The sequence below is a fragment of the Teleopsis dalmanni genome, chromosome 1, assembly GCF_002237135.1.
Source record: "Teleopsis dalmanni isolate 2A chromosome 1, ASM223713v2, whole genome shotgun sequence".
Classification (NCBI taxonomy): Eukaryota; Metazoa; Arthropoda; class Insecta; order Diptera; family Diopsidae; genus Teleopsis; species Teleopsis dalmanni.
In genome coordinates this window covers 154155598-154176926 of record NC_051846.1, presented here as the reverse complement: position 1 = coordinate 154176926, position 21329 = coordinate 154155598, and the positions used below count along the sequence as shown (strand labels likewise).

General features: G+C 34.7%; 1 protein-coding gene across 1 annotated transcript in view; it reads right to left on the bottom strand.

The window, feature by feature from the left end:
* Positions 1–20913: 20913 nt before the first annotated feature.
* LOC119666477 (inosine-5'-monophosphate dehydrogenase-like) overlaps positions 20914–21329 on the bottom strand; it is a 9488-nt gene continuing 9072 nt past the window's right edge. The window contains exon 4 of the mRNA XM_038075755.1: positions 20914–21296. Within this exon, the coding sequence (XP_037931683.1) occupies positions 20914–21296 (383 nt within the window). The remainder of the gene's footprint in view (positions 21297–21329) is intronic.

Sequence of the window (21329 nt, the reverse complement as noted above, 5' to 3'; positions counted from 1 at the left end):
TTTATTGAGAAATGTTCTGCTTTAATACAAAATTATTAATGCTAAGCTTATGATAAAAGAGGAAATGCACCTAGTCCCCACGATTTGTTATCCGATGGACTTTGAACATTCAAGGCCAAGGGCATACGTGGGAAATATGTGCATTATCTAAACTTATACTATTTAATGCAGTCAGCAAGCTGGTATATGTTGTTTGCCATATACCAACTTGCTTCACAAATTTGATGACTTAAATGTGCTATCATTTATGCCATGCGCCAACTCATATTGCACCTGTGGGAGCAACAAAACTGTCGCAGCGGCTTGCCTATTGCTGCAACTGACAACGAACACACGATAAAAGAAAATGAACATAATGCTTATCAACCTCGAACAGTGGCGTGTGAAGATGATCATGTTACGTCTGGCACGCTGATAGCGTGCGAATATTCAGTTGTGAGAGCCAGCAACATTGCTAAAAATATGTGATAACACAAAAACCAACAACAACAAAGACAGAATAAGAAACTAAATTAAAGTACTTATTTACACATACAATAATTATGATAATTAATATATTTATATATAAAATTAATATGATATTTATGATAATTCTTCCTTTTGCTCCATTTGCCTTATTATTTCCAATTCATTATTAAATCGCTTTTCGATTTCATTCCGTCTTTGTTGTAACTGGCCATAGTAATTTTTTGTGATATATTCATGATCAGACTTCAAATTCTTGATCAGATTATCATTGTTGTCTTCAAATGCGTCCCATTTCTGACGCAAATTTTCCAAACGTGTCTCAAAATACTGCTTTGAATATCTTGTAGAAGAATCCTTTTTAAAATTTATCCAGATCCTCTGGATCTCACCTTCAATGTCCTTTTGATGTTGGATAACTTGTTCGATCTCCATGATGTCCTCTGTTAGTATTTGATTTGATTTGTTGAGTGCCTCGGTACGCTTCTGCTTGTTTCACTTCGATGGTACGTTTGCATTCACTTCACTCCGATGTTAAAAGCCTCGGTACGCTTGTATTAACTTCACTCCGATGTTAAAAGCCTCGGTACGCTTGTATAAACTTCACTCCGATGTTGAAAGCCTCGGTACGCTTGTATTAACTTCACTCCGATGTTAAAAGCCTCGGTACGCTTGTATTAACTTCACTCCGATGTTAAAAGCCTCGGTTCGCTTGTATTAACTTCACTCCGATGTTAAAAGCCTCGGTAGGCTTGTATTAACTTCACTCCGATGTTAAAAGCCTCGGTACGCTTGCATTAACTTCACTCCGATGTTAAAAGCCTCGGTTCGCTTGTATTAACTTCACTCCGATGTTAAAAGCCTCGGTACGCTTGTATTAACTTCACTCCGATGTTAAAAGCCTCGGTACGCTTGAATTAACTTCAATCTTAGACTTAAGTCTCTTTGTTAGGTATATTTGAAACTCTTACCACTGGTGGGGGAAATTTCAAATATCCGGCTCGAAGGACCAAAAATTAACAAGAATGTTCATTAACAATCTTTATGTCCCTTACCACTGGTGGGGGGAAACAATAAAAGATTGGTGAGACGTTGATTTACTTTCAACAACTGATTTTATTTAAATTGATTTGTTCTTTTATACAAAATAAAATGCAACCGTAATTGCAAAACATACAATAAATAAAATAACTTATTGCTTAATTCGCACAAATTGCTTAATAAGCAATAGTTGCGAATGCTTTACTTATGACCTAATTTTTACTTTTTGTTGATTCGTCAACCAAGAAATTAAGCAACAGGTGTGAGCGATTAACTCATGACCTAGTTCTTAATTTTTTGTTGATTCGTCAACAATTATGATTATTAATAATTGATTTTTATACTAAATTTAATATAAAACTTAACATTCTCCCTCCTGTTGACTTCGGTCAAATCTGTGCCTCTACGTCAACTTTGAATTTGGATATTGATTGTTGTTGATATGTTCGGGGGCGAGGAACTGGATTGTTGTTCTGCCTTTTTCGTTTGCGTACGTACCGAACTATGATAATACATAGTATCAATATACTTACTCCAAGTGCTGGGATCTCAACCGAGAGAAGTCGCTACTGGCGCGACAGTCGAGGTAACCGTCAGGCTAAAGAGCTTGTTCTCCCCTATAGTTATAATAAGATATCCTCCTTTAGCAGAACAGAGTTGAGGTTGCTAGTGGGATATCTAACGGGTTACCATGGGCTACGTTACCACCTCAACAAAATGGGCCTATCCAAAGAGATAGATTGTAGACTCTTCTTGGAGACAGAGGAGACAACCAGCCACATTCTATGTGACTGTCCATATTTAATCTGGGCCAGGAGGAGATCACTGGGTCGGGAACTACTAGCACCTTCCGACATTAGGAGGTCCTCAACAACCGACATTCTGGCTTTCATTCGAAAGGCGGAATGTCTTTTGTTCAGTTAAGGTCTGTTGTAGCACAAAAGATCAATCATGGTCGCGGTGCTCTGCTCAAATGGGAGCTAATACCCTGTTCTTTCTTATCTTTCTTATCTTACTCCAAGTGCAAAGTACTCGATGACAAAATGATGTTGATGATATGCTTTTTCATTCACAGGCAATTCTTCTTGTTGTTTAACTGTCTTTAATGCTGCTTTCAGTTTATTGATGTCATCATTATGCATGGGAACACTGATATTCTGCCAATTTAAAGGCTGATATTGTTGTTGATATGCTGTTGTATTCATTGAACTTGAATGGAAACTCGTATGAGAGTATTTTAAACGAGTAGTCAACGTATAATGACTATATAATGATGTTGTGGTATGTTTAATCACACATTCTGGAGGCAATTCCATTAATCCGGTGTCTTGCAATGCTACTTGTGGATGCTCTTTGTTACATACTGCTGGTGATCTCATGATTGAACTCATGTGTTCAAAATGAATCCCAGGTTTTTTATTGATTGATGTGATGCTGATCCCAGAAGCTGATATTAACGGTAGCCATAACATAATGAGTAACGCTAGACCATAGAGTTTTAGCCGTTTTAGTGGCGTTTCTTTAGCTTGCTGTTGTTGTGTAGTGGTAGACGAATGTAAATCTGCTGATACTGGTGCCAATCGATGTATTGGCCGCTTCAAACTATCTTTCTTAGTTTTACCATCTGCCACTGGAATTTTACCGTTAAGTCTTGGATGGGTATTCATACATCGCCCTACTGACCATTCCTTATTTTGTCGAGTGTTTCCAATAGATGTTGCTTCACGTTTTTTCTCAACTTCATGTGATTTTTGCTCATTTTTGGTGGCTACTGTATATGTGATTGTACTCTGATTACATCCACCTAATACCCAACCAAAGACGGTTTTCTGTACTACTGGTAAGCTGTTTGTCATACGAATTTGACCTACTGATAATAGTGAATAGAAATGCTCGGCACCTGTCAATAAGTCGACATCACCGTTTACATTAAACTCGGAATCAGCGAGTTTGATGTGTTTTGGAATTGGCTACTGAGATATGTCGAACGATCTGTTAGGTTGAGGCGAAATGATTTTTGGCACCACAAATGCTTTTAACTTTATATTGAAATTAGTAGTACGTGATGAAATGTTGGCAGTGACCTGATAGTTTGCCCCTCTCTTAGCTGAGCCAATTCCTTCAATCCATATTGGGTTTGGATTTAGCTTTAATTGTAATTTTTTGGCCAGCTTTTCTGTTATTAAGTTGACTTGAGAGCCTGAATCTAGGATAGCCCTGCATTCAATTGCCAAGCAACACATATGCTTTTGTTGACAGTGCTGTAGTTAATGCAACAGTAGGTTCTTCTTGATTGGAGGAAGTGGTCTTCTTGGATACAGCCGCGTTTATGTTGGTGAAATCACGTGCACCAATTGTTGGCCTCTTTGGAGTAATGTGTTGTGTGCTTTATTGCATGTGGCGCAATGTCTGCTTCTGCAATCGCTGGTTCTATGTCTGCTACGTAGACAATTGAAATACAATTTCAACCGTTGTACTGCGGAAACACGATCAGGAACTGATAATGCCAAGAACTTGTTACACTGGTAGATTGGATGGCCATTAAGGTGACACATCCTGCAAGCTAGCATATTGTTTATAGTTACTGTTGCTGTCACTACTTTGGCTGCTGGTAGATTTGGATTAACAGTTTCCAATGATTTGAACCGCTTTTCCAAAAATAACAGAAACTCATCTATTGATTGTAATTCTCGCGAATGCGCTAGAGACTGTTCATACAGTAGTCTAGTTTGTTAATCCAATTTTTAAGTTAATACGTATAACAATATTGGACTCCAGGAACTGGTGTCAATGCCCAAATTGTTCAATGCTAATAAACTATCCAGTGTACAGTCATGTATGACCCGAATGTCATTCGCTGCTGGAGCTCTCACAGTCGCTTGATTTATGATTTTCTGGATGATGGAAGAAACAATGATTCGTTTATTGTCATAACGTTCCTTCAATATCTGCCATGCTGTTGCATAGTTTTGATTTGTTAGAGCGAGATGTGCTACTAACCCTGCTGCATCGCCAGTTAAATGATTTTTTAAATACCACATCTTCTGTGCATCTGGTAATTGAGTGAGGATCATTTCTGTGAACAAGTTGTCGAACTCCATCCACTTAGTATATGTTCCGTCAAACTTCGGAATTGTTATGTTAGGTAACCTTACTTGCACCTTTTCTGCAATGAGAGGCGGTTGCTGTTGATTTGATGTCACATTCGACGTTATTGACACCAACACATTTTGAACTTATTCTTCTAGTTCAATATATTTCTGGATATCATATCCAACTTCTATTGCATTAGAATGAACTTCCCAGATTTTAAAATTGATGGCTTCAATTTCTTGCCATAATTTGTTGATTCTGTCAATATTTTCCTGATAATATGACAGAGGCTGTTGCTCGTTCATGCTCTTGACGTCATTGATGAGCCGCAATAACGAACATGATATTGCACGTTGTTTGTTGATGAGCCCTTGGATCTGTGAATCAGATGTTCTAGCATCTGTGTGCCCAACATTAAATTTTGATGTTGATGGAACAGTCACAAGCTCGACTATTTCTTCTTGACCGAATTGTTTAATGGCCGTTTCAAATTTGCGACTGTACTGTTTGTAGATTTTCAGGATCTCTTGATAATATTCCTTTTTTATGTAGTCGTGTTCGACTGGAATAGAACCATGACTCTGAATTTTATTATCGACTTCATCGAAGGATTCCCATGCTGAACTTAAACGCCTCAGTCGTTTTTCATAGTAGGCCTTGGTTTTCCTTGCCTTACCATCCTTCTTGAAGTTTTTACGATGTCCAGGATTTCAGTACCTGTTTCAGCCTGTTGATTGAAAAGGTCCTCCATGGTCACCAGAAATTGACTGTTGAAAACGTTGATACGTGTATGTCACCAAATGACAACTATGATATGTGATAAATCACGAATATGTCCACAAATGACAATGATGATGCGTGATATCTCACGAATATGTCCACAAATGACAATGATGATGCGTTATGTTTCACGAATATGTCCACAAATGACAATGATGATGCGTGATATATCACGTGTATGTCCACAAATGACAATACTGATGCGTGATAGATCATGTCGGGGTCACCAAAATTTCATGTACTGTACCTAGTTTGATACAGCTTTTAGCCAATCCGGCACTTAAACCAGCTTAGCGTTTACACCTTATGTTTTCGTCCGTATCTAGTCTGATACGGATTTAGCTAATCCGGCACATTAACCAGCTTAGCATTCACTTACGCAATCCGGCACATGAACCAGTTTCGTATTTTATATAAACAGTTATATATATATTTTCATATATAAATTAGGTTTTCTTGTTCCCCAGTCCAAAAAGAGAAGGAGTGGAGTGTTTATTATTTTCATATAATTACGATTGGAGATGATGTTCCAATCATTCACAAGTTTAACTTAATGTTATATTAACTACTAAAGCTTAATATTCTTAAACTTAACTACTAAAGCTTAATATTCGATTCTCGAACAGAATCAAAATATTCAAGTTCCATAACTCTTCCCTTTCTAAGTGTGAGTCGTCCACGATTCACTATGATAATACAATTTAATAATAATATTTGTTTAATATATGAATTATTTGTTTAATATACGAATTAAATATTACTTAGATCAATTCATTACATTTTTTTTGGAGATAAAAGAAACTAATCATAACTATCATAACTATGTATAATATATAAATAAAATATTAATAAGATCAAATAATTACATTATCTTTTTTAGATAGAAGAAGCTTATCATAATTTTGATAATAAAATTTAATGATAATATTTGTTTAATATATGAATTATTTGTTGAATATACGAATTAAATATTACTTAGATCAAATAATTACATTATTTTTTTAAGATAGAAGAAGCTAATCATATATTTTGCGAGATGCTCATTTTATTGGAAAAAATTTATTTGATATTTATGACAGCTTTTAAATCAGTGATACACCAGAAAGACCCTTACAGTGAATTGCTCAAATTCTGTAGCTATGGTCATATAGTATCTTTAATTTTATCTTTTCTTTAATTTAATTTAATTATATTTTAATCTTTAATCGATTATTTATTTTTTAGATTGTCTTTATGGACCACTCTTCCTTTAATTAGAACAGTTGTTCCTAAATCCTTTTCTACACTATGAATAGTTGCATCTTCTGACCTTGAGTTATTGTCCAGCGCATTGATATGTTGTCGTGACAAAACATCTGCCACGTTATTCTCTTTACCTGGTTTATAATGTAGCTTCGCATTATGTTCATCTATGAAAGCTTTCCATCGTTTGATTTTTGCATTTGTATTTCTATCAGAAACTGCGAAAGTTAGCGGCTGGTGGTCGGTAAATATATTCAAATTGCTAACACCATACAAGTAATTCCTTAAATTTTTTAGAGCCCATACAATGGCTAATAATTCTTTTTCGTTAGCTGCAAAATGCAGTTCTCCACCTTTCAAAGTTCTTGAAATCATGGTTATAGGTTTGCCGTCTTGTGATAAGACCGCTCCTAAACCGTAAGAAGAGGCATCTGTAGTTAAATCGAATGCTCTGTTAAAATCAGGATACCTAAGAATAACATCTTCCGAAATTAAAATCTCTATTAATTTAGAGAATGCTTGAACTTGTTGGGCGTTTAACTGTATTTGGATTTTTTTTGACAGACTTGCCTTAACCTTACCATTTTCACCTTTTAAAATATCTGTTAATGGCCTAGCTATATTTGCGAAATCTTTAATAAAACACCTGTAATAACTTGCTAACCCAAGGAATGATCTCATTGCATATAGCGTGGTGGGCTGTTCGAAATTCTTAATTGCTTCTATTTTTTCTGGGCATGTTTTTATACCGCCTCTTGATACAATAAAACCCAAATATTCAACTTCTGTTTTGAAAAAGTTTGATTTCTCAATCGAAACCCTCATGTTTGCATCGAAAAGAGCTTTTAAAACCCATTGAATATCTTGAACATGTTGTTCTTCTGATTTTGAAAAAATAATGACATCATCTACATAAACATGGCAGATTTTACCAATTTTCTCTCTGAGAACATCATCGATGGCCCTCTGAAAAATGCTTGGCGCGTTTTTGAGCCCGAATGGTAATCGACAGAACTCATATTTACCATTATTTACGGCGAACGCCGTTTTTTCTCTGTCGCTTTCCTTCAGTTCTATTTGATGAAACCCTGATTTAAGATCAAGGGTAGTGAAATATCGAGCTTCACCCATATTTGACAATATTACCATAACGTTAGGAATGGGATACTTGTCGTCAATTGTTTTGGCATTAAGCTTTCGATAATCTATGACTAAACGTTTTTTCTTATTACCTTCATTGTCAGTACCTTTTTTATCCACGACCCATATGGGGTTATTATAAGGTGACTTAGAATGTCTAATTATGCCATCAGCCAGTAATTGCTTTATTTCCTCATTTACAAAGCTTGCTACACCCATTGGGTATTGATACAATTTTGAATAAACCGGGTCTTGGTCCATAGTTCTGATCGTAGCAACGATGTTTGTATTGAAAGGAAGCTTTTCCCTAGGGTCTGCGAATGCATTTCTAAACTTTTTGATCATTTTTAAGAATGATTCCCTCACTGCTGCAGGAATTTCTTCTTTTTGGATTTTAAGTAAATTAACATCTTCACAGTCTAAAAATAAAATTTTTTCAACACCGAAATCGTATTGAATTATTTGTTGACGTAGATCTATTCTTGCATTTACCTTTGTTAAAAGGTCAAGACCGATAATCCCGTCAAAATTTGCCAGGTGTGGCAAAATAAAAAAATCTGAATTAATTCCGAAAATATTTAAATTATACTTCTCTACGATTTGGCTAAAGCCGTGAATCGATTTTACTAAAAATGGGGAAGACACCGGTTTGATGTCTTTCAATTCTGGTAACATTTTTATATAATTTTTTGAGGCACCTGTATCTATTAAAAGTCTTACGCTTCTCCCTGTGTTGCCTATGATTTTACAAATCCAAGGAAGAGCTGACTTTTCCCTTAAAAAATTAATCTCATTAAATTCATCAATATCAGAGACTTGCATGTGGACTGTGTCGTCATAAATTTCATGGTTAAGTTGAGTAAGGTGGTTTATTTTCTGGAATTTGGGTCCCGTATTTCTATCTGACATAGGTGGTCTTTTAAGTTCTCTTTTGTTTTCCCCGAAACCAGTTCTTAATTGTGAGTTATTTCTATTTACGTTATTTTGAATATTTGTTGGCCTACGAAAATATGATGTGGAAGGATCCACATCCATTGGTTTAGCCTCGTTTAGATTTTCAAAGGGGGCGTTGTTTTAAAAGCCTCATTATTTTTTTTATGAAAATGTGGGTTTTTTTGTTGACTGTAAGAATTGGGCCTATTTCCAAAATTGGTTTTAGATTTTTAAACCTCTTCGTCCCTATTAGCGAAACTTGTCGCAAAGATATAACGTGCATGATTTGCTTCTACTTCCTGAGCCAATGCCAAAGCTGATGGAAGATCGGTTGGTCGGGAAGCGAACAGAATATCGCAAAGTGGTTTTCTCAAACCAGAAATAAATACTCGAAGAGCATCTGCTCTATATTTTTCATTAATTATTTTTGCTACTTCGCCCTCATATGTCATTACAGCTTTATTCATTAAAAGTGTTAACTTTTTCTCCACCTCGTCGAAAAATTTTAAAACAGATAAATTTCCCTGCCTTAATGTCGACATTTCCTGCTCAATAATGTAGATAGGACGCTTATCTGAGTAGGTGAAATCTAAACGCGCAATAATAGCTTTAAAATTTAACACTGTATTGAAGGATGCTAATACTGCGTCTGCGGAACCTCTAATTTTATTTCTTATGATAGCTAAGGCTTGATAATGCCTTGAGCTACCCTCAAAGTTTTGAAACAACCTATATGCAGTATGCGCAGCTTGACGCCACGAAACATAATTACACTGTTGCCCATCAAATTCGGGCAAAGACTTCACCACATCGAGAGATTCCTCGCACTTTACGTTCGGATGTATCTCCGCTTCGCTAAAAACTTCTATAGGACACTCCGTCTTACATTCCGCTAACTGCTTAGTAAGATCATTTATTTTTAAATCAAAATCCCGTTTTTGTGATACTAGTGCAGCTTCAATTGCAGCTTGAATTACTTTACCTAGCTGTTCAGCGTCCATTTTTAATTTAAAATTCAAAAATCTTTAGTTGTTGTAATATATAATTGTTCAAATGACCAAAATCTAAAAAAAGTTAACTGCAACAGAACCGTGTCACATATAATTAACTATATTGGTCCCTCCAGTTATAACACTGATCCAATTTAAGCTTATAAGTGGTTGTCTAATCCTCGTCGACAGTTTTAATAAATCATTTATTTATTTTATTCAAAATAATGATAAAAAAATATAAAAAAATGAGCATCTCACTTACATGAATTGTTGTATAATTTATTAGTCGTAGAACTAATAGATAGATTATAGATTAATAGATATGATGTATTGCGATTTTTTCCGGGATGATGCACTGCTTGCTGTTTCACGGTAGCTACCTTTTTGTTGCTTCTTATTCTCTTTAATATTATCAGATTTATTTTTTTAATTCGTTGTATCGATTGATGCAGTTTTTTTTAAATAAAATAACAATTCTATTTTATTATATTTTTTAAAAAATTTTGATTCGAAGTACTATAAATATAGTGTACAGTTGTATATTTATATTTTTTTTTAATAAAGTCACACTTCTTTTTATTATTAGTTCAGAAAATAACTTGCTATCGTTTGATGCAGTTTTTTTTTTTTAGAATTAAGTAACACTTTTTAATATTAATTCTAATAAGAATTCTATTTTATTATATTTTAAAAAGTTTTGATACAAAGTACTGTAAATATAATGTACAGTTGTACATTTTTTTATAAAGTCAAACTTTTTTTGTATTATTATTAGTTCTGAGAATAACTAGCAATCGTTTGATGCATTTTTTGGTAGAATTACGTAACACTTTTTATTATTAATTCTAATAAGAATTCTATTGTATTATATTTTAAAAAATTTTGATTCATAAAGTCACGTGTTTTTTTTATTAGTTCTGAAAATAACTTGCTATTGTTTGATGCAGTTTTTTTTTTAGAATTAAGTAATACTGTTTTAATATTAATTCTAATAAGACTTCTATTTTATTATATTTTTTTTAAAAAATTTTGATTCAAAGTAGTTGTAAATATAATGTACAGTTGTACATTTTTTTATAAAGTCAAACTTTTTTTGTATTATTAGTTCTGAGAATAACTAGCTATCGTTTGATGCAGTTTTTTTTTTAGAATTAAGTAACACTTTTTTAATATTAATTATAATAAGAATTCTATTTTATTATATTTTTTTTAAAAAATTTTGATTCAAAGTAGTTGTAAATATAATGTACAGTTGTACATTTTTTTATAAAGTCAAACTTTTTTTGTATTATTAGTTCTGAGAATAACTAGCTATCGTTTGATGCAGTTTTTTTTTTAGAATTAAGTAACACTTTTTTAATATTAATTATAATAAGAATTCTATTTTATTATATTTTTTTTAAAAAATTTTGATTCAAAGTAGTTGTAAATATAATGTACAGTTGTACATTTTTTTAAAAAGTCAAACTTTTTTTATTATTAGTTCAGAAAATAACTTGCTATCGTTTGATGCAGTTTTTTTTGTAGAATTAAGTAACACTTTTTAATATTAATTCTAATAAGAATTCTATTTTATTATATTTTAAAAAGTTTTGATACAAAGTACTGTAAATATAATGTACAGTTGTACATTTTTTTATAAAGTCAAACTTTTTTTGTATTATTATTAGTTCTGAGAATAACTAGCAATCGTTTGATGCATTTTTTGGTAGAATTACGTAACACTTTTTATTATTAATTCTAATAAGAATTCTATTGTATTATATTTTAAAAAATTTTGATTCATAAAGTCACGTGTTTTTTTTATTAGTTCTGAAAATAACTTGCTATTGTTTGATGCAGTTTTTTTTTTAGAATTAAGTAATACTGTTTTAATATTAATTCTAATAAGACTTCTATTTTATTATATTTTTTTTAAAAAATTTTGATTCGAAGTAGTTGTAAATATAATGTACAGTTGTACATTTTTTTATAAAGTCAAACTTTTTTTGTATTATTAGTTCTGAGAATAACTAGCTATCGTTTGATGCAGTTTTTTTTTTAGAATTAAGTAACACTTTTTTAATATTAATTATAATAAGAATTCTATTTTATTATATTTTTTTAAAAAATTTTGATTCAGAGTAGTTGTAAATATAATGTACAGTTGTATATTTTTTTGAAAAAAGTCACACTTTTTTTATTATTAGTTCAGAAAATAACTTGCTATCGTTTGATGCAGTTTTTTTTTTTAGAATTAAGTAACACTTTTTTAATATTAATTCTAATAAGAATTCTATTTTATTATATTTTTTTAAAAAATTTTGATTCAGAGTAGTTGTAAATATAATGTACAGTTGTATATTTTTTTGAAAAAAGTCACACTTTTTTTATTATTAGTTCAGAAAATAACTTGCTATCGTTTGATGCAGTTTTTTTTTTTAGAATTAAGTAACACTTTTTTAATATTAATTCTAATAAGAATTCTATTTTATTATATTTTTTTAAAAAATTTTGATTCAGAGTAGTTGTAAATATAATGTACAGTTGTATATTTTTTTTGAAAAAAGTCACACTTTTTGGTGTAATATTATCTTAGTCGTTAAAACGACTGTTTCCGTTGGGCGCCAATTAGGTTTTCTTGTTCCCCAGTCCAAAAAGAGAAGGAGTGGAGTGTTTATTATTTTCATATAATTACGATTGGAGATGATGTTCCAATCATTCACAAGTTTAACTTAATGTTATATTAACTACTAAAGCTTAATATTCTTAAACTTAACTACTAAAGCTTAATATTCGATTCTCGAACAGAATCAAAATATTCAAGTTCCATAACTTATACATGTGTTTATTTAATTAATTATTTATTTATTTAATTGGTGTTATTATTTTTCAAATTCGGCACATAAACCGACTTTGATCAAGGTTCTTTTAGGCACTTAAACCAAAAGAAACCGCTTGTTTGAATTCAGGTGTTTAAATTGAATTGAATGTTTATGTTCTGCTTTAATACAAAATTATTAATGCTAAGCTTATGATAAAAGAGGAAATGCACCTAGCTCCCACGATTTGTTATCCGATGGACTTTGAACATTCAAGGCCAAGGGCATACGTGGGAAATATGTGCATTACCTAAACTTATACTATTTAATGCAGTCAGCAAGCTGGTATATGTATTTTGCCATATACCAACTTGCTTCACAAATTTGATGACTTAAATGTGCTATCATTTATGCCATGCGCCAACTCATATTGCACCTGTGGGAGCAACAAAACTGTCGCAGCGGCTTGCCTATTGCTGCAACTGACAACGAACACACGATAAAAGAAAATGAACATAATGCTTATCAACCTCGAACAGTGGCGTGTGAAGATGATCATGTTACGTCTGGCACGCTGATAGCGTGCGAATATTCAGTTGTGAGAGCCAGCAACATTGCTAAAAATATGTGATAACACAAAAACCAACAACAACAAAGACAGAATAAGAAACTAAATTAAAGTACTTATTTACACATACAATAATTATGATAATTAATATATTTATATATAAAATTAATATGATATTTATGATAATAATTATGATTATTAATAATTGATTTTTATACTAAATTTAATATAAAACTTAACATTCTCCCTCCTGTTGACTTCGGTCAAATCTGTGCCTCTACGTCAACTTCGAATTTGGATATTGATTGTTGTTGATATGTTCGGGGGCGAGGAACTGGATTGTTGTTCTGCCTTTTTCGTTTGCGTACGTACCGAACTATGATAATACATAGTATCAATATACTTACTCCAAGTGCTGGGATCTCAACCGAGAGAAGTCGCTACTGGCGCGACAGTCGAGGTAACCGTCAGGCTAAAGAGCTTGTTCTCCCCTATAGTTATAATAAGATATCCTCCTTTAGCAGAACAGAGTTGAGGTTGCTAGTGGGATATCTAACGGGTTACCATGGGCTACGTTACCACCTCAACAAAATGGGCCTATCCAAAGAGATAGATTGTAGACTCTTCTTGGAGACAGAGGAGACAACCAGCCACATTCTATGTGACTGTCCATATTTAATCTGGGCCAGGAGGAGATCACTGGGTCGGGAACTACTAGCACCTTCCGACATTAGGAGGTCCTCAACAACCGACATTCTGGCTTTCATTCGAAAGGCGGAATGTCTTTTGTTCAGTTAAGGTCTGTTGTAGCACAAAAGATCAATCATGGTCGCGGTGCTCTGCTCAAATGGGAGCTAATACCCTGTTCTTTCTTATCTTTCTTATCTTACTCCAAGTGCAAAGTACTCGATGACAAAATGATGTTGATGATATGCTTTTTCATTCACAGGCAATTCTTCTTGTTGTTTAACTGTCTTTAATGCTGCTTTCAGTTTATTGATGTCATCATTATGCATGGGAACACTGATATTCTGCCAATTTAGTGGCTGATATTGTTGTTGATATGCTGTTGTATTCATTGAACTTGAATGGAAACTCGTATGAGAGTATTTTAAACGAGTAGTCAACGTATAATGACTATATAATGATGTTGTGGTATGTTTAATCACACATTCTGGAGGCAATTCCATTAATCCGGTGTCTTGCAATGCTACTTGTGGATGCTCTTTGTTACATACTGCTGGTGATCTCATGATTGAACTCATGTGTTCAAAATGAATCCCAGGTTTTTTATTGATTGATGTGATGCTGATCCCAGAAGCTGATATTAACGGTAGCCATAACATAATGAGTAACGCTAGACCATAGAGTTTTAGCCGTTTTAGTGGCGTTTCTTTAGCTTGCTGTTGTTGTGTAGTGGTAGACGAATGTAAATCTGCTGATACTGGTGCCAATCGATGTATTGGCCGCTTCAAACTATCTTTCTTAGTTTTACCATCTGCCACTGGAATTTTACCGTTAAGTCTTGGATGGGTATTCATACATCGCCCTACTGACCATTCCTTATTTTGTCGAGTGTGTCCAATAGATGTTGCTTCACGTTTTTTCTCAACTTCATGTGATTTTTGCTCATTTTTGGTGGCTACTGTATATGTGATTGTACTCTGATTACATCCACCTAATACCCAACCAAAGACGGTTTTCTGTACTACTGGTAAGCTGTTTGTCATACGAATTTGACCTACTGATAATAGTGAATAGAAATGCTCGGCACCTGTCAATAAGTCGACATCACCGTTTACATTAAACTCGGAATCAGCGAGTTTGATGTGTTTTGGAATTGGCTACTGAGATATGTCGAACGATCTGTTAGGTTGAGGCGAAATGATTTTTGGCACCACAAATGCTTTTAACTTTATATTGAAATTAGTAGTACGTGATGAAATGTTGGCAGTGACCTGATAGTTTGCCCCTCTCTTAGCTGAGCCAATTCCTTCAATCCATATTGGGTTTGGATTTAGCTTTAATTGTAATTTTTTGGCCAGCTTTTCTGTTATTAAGTTGACTTGAGAGCCTGAATCTAGGATAGCCCTGCATTCAATTGCCAAGCAACACATATGCTTTTGTTGACAGTGCTGTAGTTAATGCAACAGTAGTTTCTTCTTGATTGGAGGAAGTGGTCTTCTTGGATACAGCCGCGTTTATGTTGGTGAAATCACGTGCACCAATTGTTGGCCTCTTTGGAGTAATGTGTTGTGTGCTTTATTGCATGTGGCGCAATGTCTGCTTCTGCAATCGCTGGTTCTATGTCTGCTACGTAGACAATTGAAATACAATTTCAACCGTTGTACTGCGGAAACACGATCAGGAACTGATAATGCCAAGAACTTGTTACACTGGTAGATTGGATGGCCATTAAGGTGACACATCCTGCAAGCTAGCATATTGTTTGTAGTTACTGTTGCTGTCACTACTTTGGCTGCTGGTAGATTTGAATTAACAGTTTCCAATGATTTGAACCGCTTTTCCAAAAATAACAGAAACTCATCTATTGATTGTAATTCTCGCGAATGCGCTAGAGACTGTTCATACAGTAGTCTAGTTTGTTAATCCAATTTTTAAGTTAATACGTATAACAATATTGGACTCCAGGAACTGGTGTCAATGCCCAAATTGTTCAATGCTAATAAACTATCCAGTGTACAGTCATGTATGACCCGAATGTCATTCGCTGCTGGAGCTCTCACAGTCGCTTGATTTATGATTTTCTGGATGATGGAAGAAACAATGATTCGTTTATTGTCATAACGTTCCTTCAATATCTGCCATGCTGTTGCATAGTTTTGATTTGTTAGAGCGAGATGTGCTACTAACCCTGCTGCATCGCCAGTTAAATGATTTTTTAAATACCACATCTTCTGTGCATCTGGTAATTGAGTGAGGATCATTTCTGTGAACAAGTTGTCGAACTCCATCCACTTAGTATATGTTCCGTCAAACTTCGGAATTGTTATGTTAGGTAACCTTACTTGCACCTTTTCTGCAATGAGAGGCGGTTGCTGTTGATTTGATGTCACATTCGACGTTATTGACACCAACACATTTTGAACTTATTCTTCTAGTTCAATATATTTCTGGATATCATATCCAACTTCTATTGCATTAGAATGAACTTCCCAGATTTTAAAATTGATGGCTTCAATTTCTTGCCATAATTTGTTGATTCTGTCAATATTTTCCTGATAATATGACAGAGGCTGTTGCTCGTTCATGCTCTTGACGTCATTGATGAGCCGCAATAACGAACATGATATTGCACGTTGTTTGTTGATGAGCCCTTGGATCTGTGAATCAGATGTTCTAGCATCTGTGTGCCCAACATTAAATTTTGATGTTGATGGAACAGTCACAAGCTCGACTATTTCTTCTTGACCGAATTGTTTAATGGCCGTTTCAAATTGTCGACTGTACTGTTTGTAGATTTTCAGGATCTCTTGATAATATTCCTTTTTTATGTAGTCGTGTTCGACTGGAATAGAACCATGACTCTGAATTTTATTATCGACTTCATCGAAGGATTCCCATGCTGAACTTAAACGCCTCAGTCGTTTTTCATAGTAGGCCTTGGTTTTCCTTGCCTTACCATCCTTCTTGAAGTTTTTACGATGTCCAGGATTTCAGTACCTGTTTCAGCCTGTTGATTGAAAAGGTCCTCCATGGTCACCAGAAATTGATTGTTGAAAACGTTGATACGTGTATGTCACCAAATGACAACTATGATATGTGATAAATCACGAATATGTCCACAAATGACAATGATAATGCGTGATATCTCACGAATATGTCCACAAATGACAATGATGATGCGTTATGTTTCACGAATATGTCCACAAATGACAATGATGATGCGTGATATATCACGTGTATGTCCACAAATGACAATACTGATGCGTGATAGATCATGTCGGGGTCACCAAAATTTCATGTACTGTACCTAGTTTGATACAGCTTTTAGCCAATCCGGCACTTAAACCAGCTTAGCGTTTACACCTTATGTTTTCGTCCGTATCTAGTCTGATACGGATTTAGCTAATCCGGCACATTAACCAGCTTAGCATTCACTTACGCAATCCGGCACATGAACCAGTTTCGTATTTTATATAAACAGATATATATATATTTTCATGTATACATGTGTTTATTTAATTAATTATTTATTTATTTAATTGGTGTTATTATTTTTCAAATTCGGCACATAAACCGACTTTGATCAAGGTTCTTTTAGGCACTTAAACCAAAAGAAAACGCTTGTTTGAATTCAGGTGTTTAAATTGAATTGAATGTTTATTGAGAAATGTTCTGCTTTAATACAAAATTATTAATGCTAAGCTTATGATAAAAGAGGAAATGCACCTAGTTCCCACGATTTGTTATCCGATGGACTTTGAACATTCAAGGCCAAGGGCATACGTGGGAAATATGTGCATTACCTAAACTTATACTATTTAATGCAGTCAGCAAGCTGGTATATGTATTTTGCCATATACCAACTTGCTTCACAAATTTGATGACTTAAATGTGCTATCATTTATGCCATGCGCCAACTCATATTGCACCTGTGGGAGCAACAAAACTGTCGCAGCGGCTTGCCTATTGCTGCAACTGACAACGAACACACGATAAAAGAAAATGAACATAATGCTTATCAACCTCGAACAGTGGCGTGTGAAGATGATCATGTTACGTCTGGCACGCTGATAGCGTGCGAATATTCAGTTGTGAGAGCCAGCAACATTGCTAAAAATATGTGATAACACAAAAACCAACAACAACAAAGACAGAATAAGAAACTAAATTAAAGTACTTATTTACACATACAATAATTATGATAATTAATATATTTATATATAAAATTAATATGATATTTATGATAATAATTATGATTATTAATAATTGATTTTTATACTAAATTTAATATAAAACTTAACATTCTCCCTCCTGTTGACTTCGGTCAAATCTGTGCCTCTACGTCAACTTCGAATTTGGATATTGATTGTTGTTGATATGTTCGGGGGCGAGGAACTGGATTGTTGTTCTGCCTTTTTCGTTTGCGTACGTACCGAACTATGATAATACATAGTATCAATATACTTACTCCAAGTGCTGGGATCTCAACCGAGAGAAGTCGCTACTGGCGCGACAGTCGAGGTAACCGTCAGGCTAAAGAGCTTGTTCTCCCCTATAGTTATAATAAGATATCCTCCTTTAGCAGAACAGAGTTGAGGTTGCTAGTGGGATATCTAACGGGTTACCATGGGCTACGTTACCACCTCAACAAAATGGGCCTATCCAAAGAGATAGATTGTAGACTCTTCTTGGAGACAGAGGAGACAACCAGCCACATTCTATGTGACTGTCCATATTTAATCTGGGCCAGGAGGAGATCACTGGGTCGGGAACTACTAGCACCTTCCGACATTAGGAGGTCCTCAACAACCGACATTCTGGCTTTCATTCGAAAGGCGGAATGTCTTTTGTTCAGTTAAGGTCTGTTGTAGCACAAAAGATCAATCATGGTCGCGGTGCTCTGCTCAAATGGGAGCTAATACCCTGTTCTTTCTTATCTTTCTTATCTTACTCCAAGTGCAAAGTACTCGATGACAAAATGATGTTGATGATATGCTTTTTCATTCACAGGCAATTCTTCTTGTTGTTTAACTGTCTTTAATGCTGCTTTCAGTTTATTGATGTCATCATTATGCATGGGAACACTGATATTCTGCCAATTTAGTGGCTGATATTGTTGTTGATATGCTGTTGTATTCATTGAACTTGAATGGAAACTCGTATGAGAGTATTTTAAACGAGTAGTCAACGTATAATGACTATATAATGATGTTGTGGTATGTTTAATCACACATTCTGGAGGCAATTCCATTAATCCGGTGTCTTGCAATGCTACTTGTGGATGCTCTTTGTTACATACTGCTGGTGATCTCATGATTGAACTCATGTGTTCAAAATGAATCCCAGGTTTTTTATTGATTGATGTGATGCTGATCCCAGAAGCTGATATTAACGGTAGCCATAACATAATGAGTAACGCTAGACCATAGAGTTTTAGCCGTTTTAGTGGCGTTTCTTTAGCTTGCTGTTGTTGTGTAGTGGTAGACGAATGTAAATCTGCTGATACTGGTGCCAATCGATGTATTGGCCGCTTCAAACTATCTTTCTTAGTTTTACCATCTGCCACTGGAATTTTACCGTTAAGTCTTGGATGGGTATTCATACATCGCCCTACTGACCATTCCTTATTTTGTCGAGTGTTTCCAATAGATGTTGCTTCACGTTTTTTCTCAACTTCATGTGATTTTTGCTCATTTTTGGTGGCTACTGTATATGTGATTGTACTCTGATTACATCCACCTAATACCCAACCAAAGACGGTTTTCTGTACTACTGGTAAGCTGTTTGTCATACGAATTTGACCTACTGATAATAGTGAATAGAAATGCTCGGCACCTGTCAATAAGTCGACATCACCGTTTACATTAAACTCGGAATCAGCGAGTTTGATGTGTTTTGGAATTGGCTACTGAGATATGTCGAACGATCTGTTAGGTTGAGGCGAAATGATTTTTGGCACCACAAATGCTTTTAACTTTATATTGAAATTAGTAGTACGTGATGAAATGTTGGCAGTGACCTGATAGTTTGCCCCTCTCTTAGCTGAGCCAATTCCTTCAATCCATATTGGGTTTGGATTTAGCTTTAATTGTAATTTTTTGGCCAGCTTTTCTGTTATTAAGTTGACTTGAGAGCCTGAATCTAGGATAGCCCTGCATTCAATTGCCAAGCAACACATATGCTTTTGTTGACAGTGCTGTAGTTAATGCAACAGTAGTTTCTTCTTGATTGGAGGAAGTGGTCTTCTTGGATACAGCCGCGTTTATGTTGGTGAAATCACGTGCACCAATTGTTGGCCTCTTTGGAGTAATGTGTTGTGTGCTTTATTGCATGTGGCGCAATGTCTGCTTCTGCAATCGCTGGTTCTATGTCTGCTACGTAGACAATTGAAATACAATTTCAACCGTTGTACTGCGGAAACACGATCAGGAACTGATAATGCCAAGAACTTGTTACACTGGTAGATTGGATGGCCATTAAGGTGACACATCCTGCAAGCTAGCATATTGTTTGTAGTTACTGTTGCTGTCACTACTTTGGCTGCTGGTAGATTTGAATTAACAGTTTCCAATGATTTGAACCGCTTTTCCAAAAATAACAGAAACTCATCTATTGATTGTAATTCTCGCGAATGCGCTAGAGACTGTTCATACAGTAGTCTAGTTTGTTAATCCAATTTTTAAGTTAATACGTATAACAATATTGGACTCCAGGAACTGGTGTCAATGCCCAAATTGTTCAATGCTAATAAACTATCCAGTGTACAGTCATGTATGACCCGAATGTCATTCGCTGCTGGAGCTCTCACAGTCGCTTGATTTATGATTTTCTGGATGATGGAAGAAACAATGATTCGTTTATTGTCATAACGTTCCTTCAATATCTGCCATGCTGTTGCATAGTTTTGATTTGTTAGAGCGAGATGTGCTACTAACCCTGCTGCATCGCCAGTTAAATGATTTTTTAAATACCACATCTTCTGTGCATCTGGTAATTGAGTGAGGATCATTTCTGTGAACAAGTTGTCGAACTCCATCCACTTAGTATATGTTCCGTCAAACTTCGGAATTGTTATGTTAGGTAACCTTACTTGCACCTTTTCTGCAATGAGAGGCGGTTGCTGTTGATTTGATGTCACATTCGACGTTATTGACACCAACACATTTTGAACTTATTCTTCTAGTTCAATATATTTCTGGATATCATATCCAACTTCTATTGCATTAGAATGAACTTCCCAGATTTTAAAATTGATGGCTTCAATTTCTTGCCATAATTTGTTGATTCTGTCAATATTTTCCTGATAATATGACAGAGGCTGTTGCTCGTTCATGCTCTTGACGTCATTGATGAGCCGCAATAACGAACATGATATTGCACGTTGTTTGTTGATGAGCCCTTGGATCTGTGAATCAGATGTTCTAGCATCTGTGTGCCCAACATTAAATTTTGATGTTGATGGAACAGTCACAAGCTCGACTATTTCTTCTTGACCGAATTGTTTAATGGCCGTTTCAAATTGTCGACTGTACTGTTTGTAGATTTTCAGGATCTCTTGATAATATTCCTTTTTTATGTAGTCGTGTT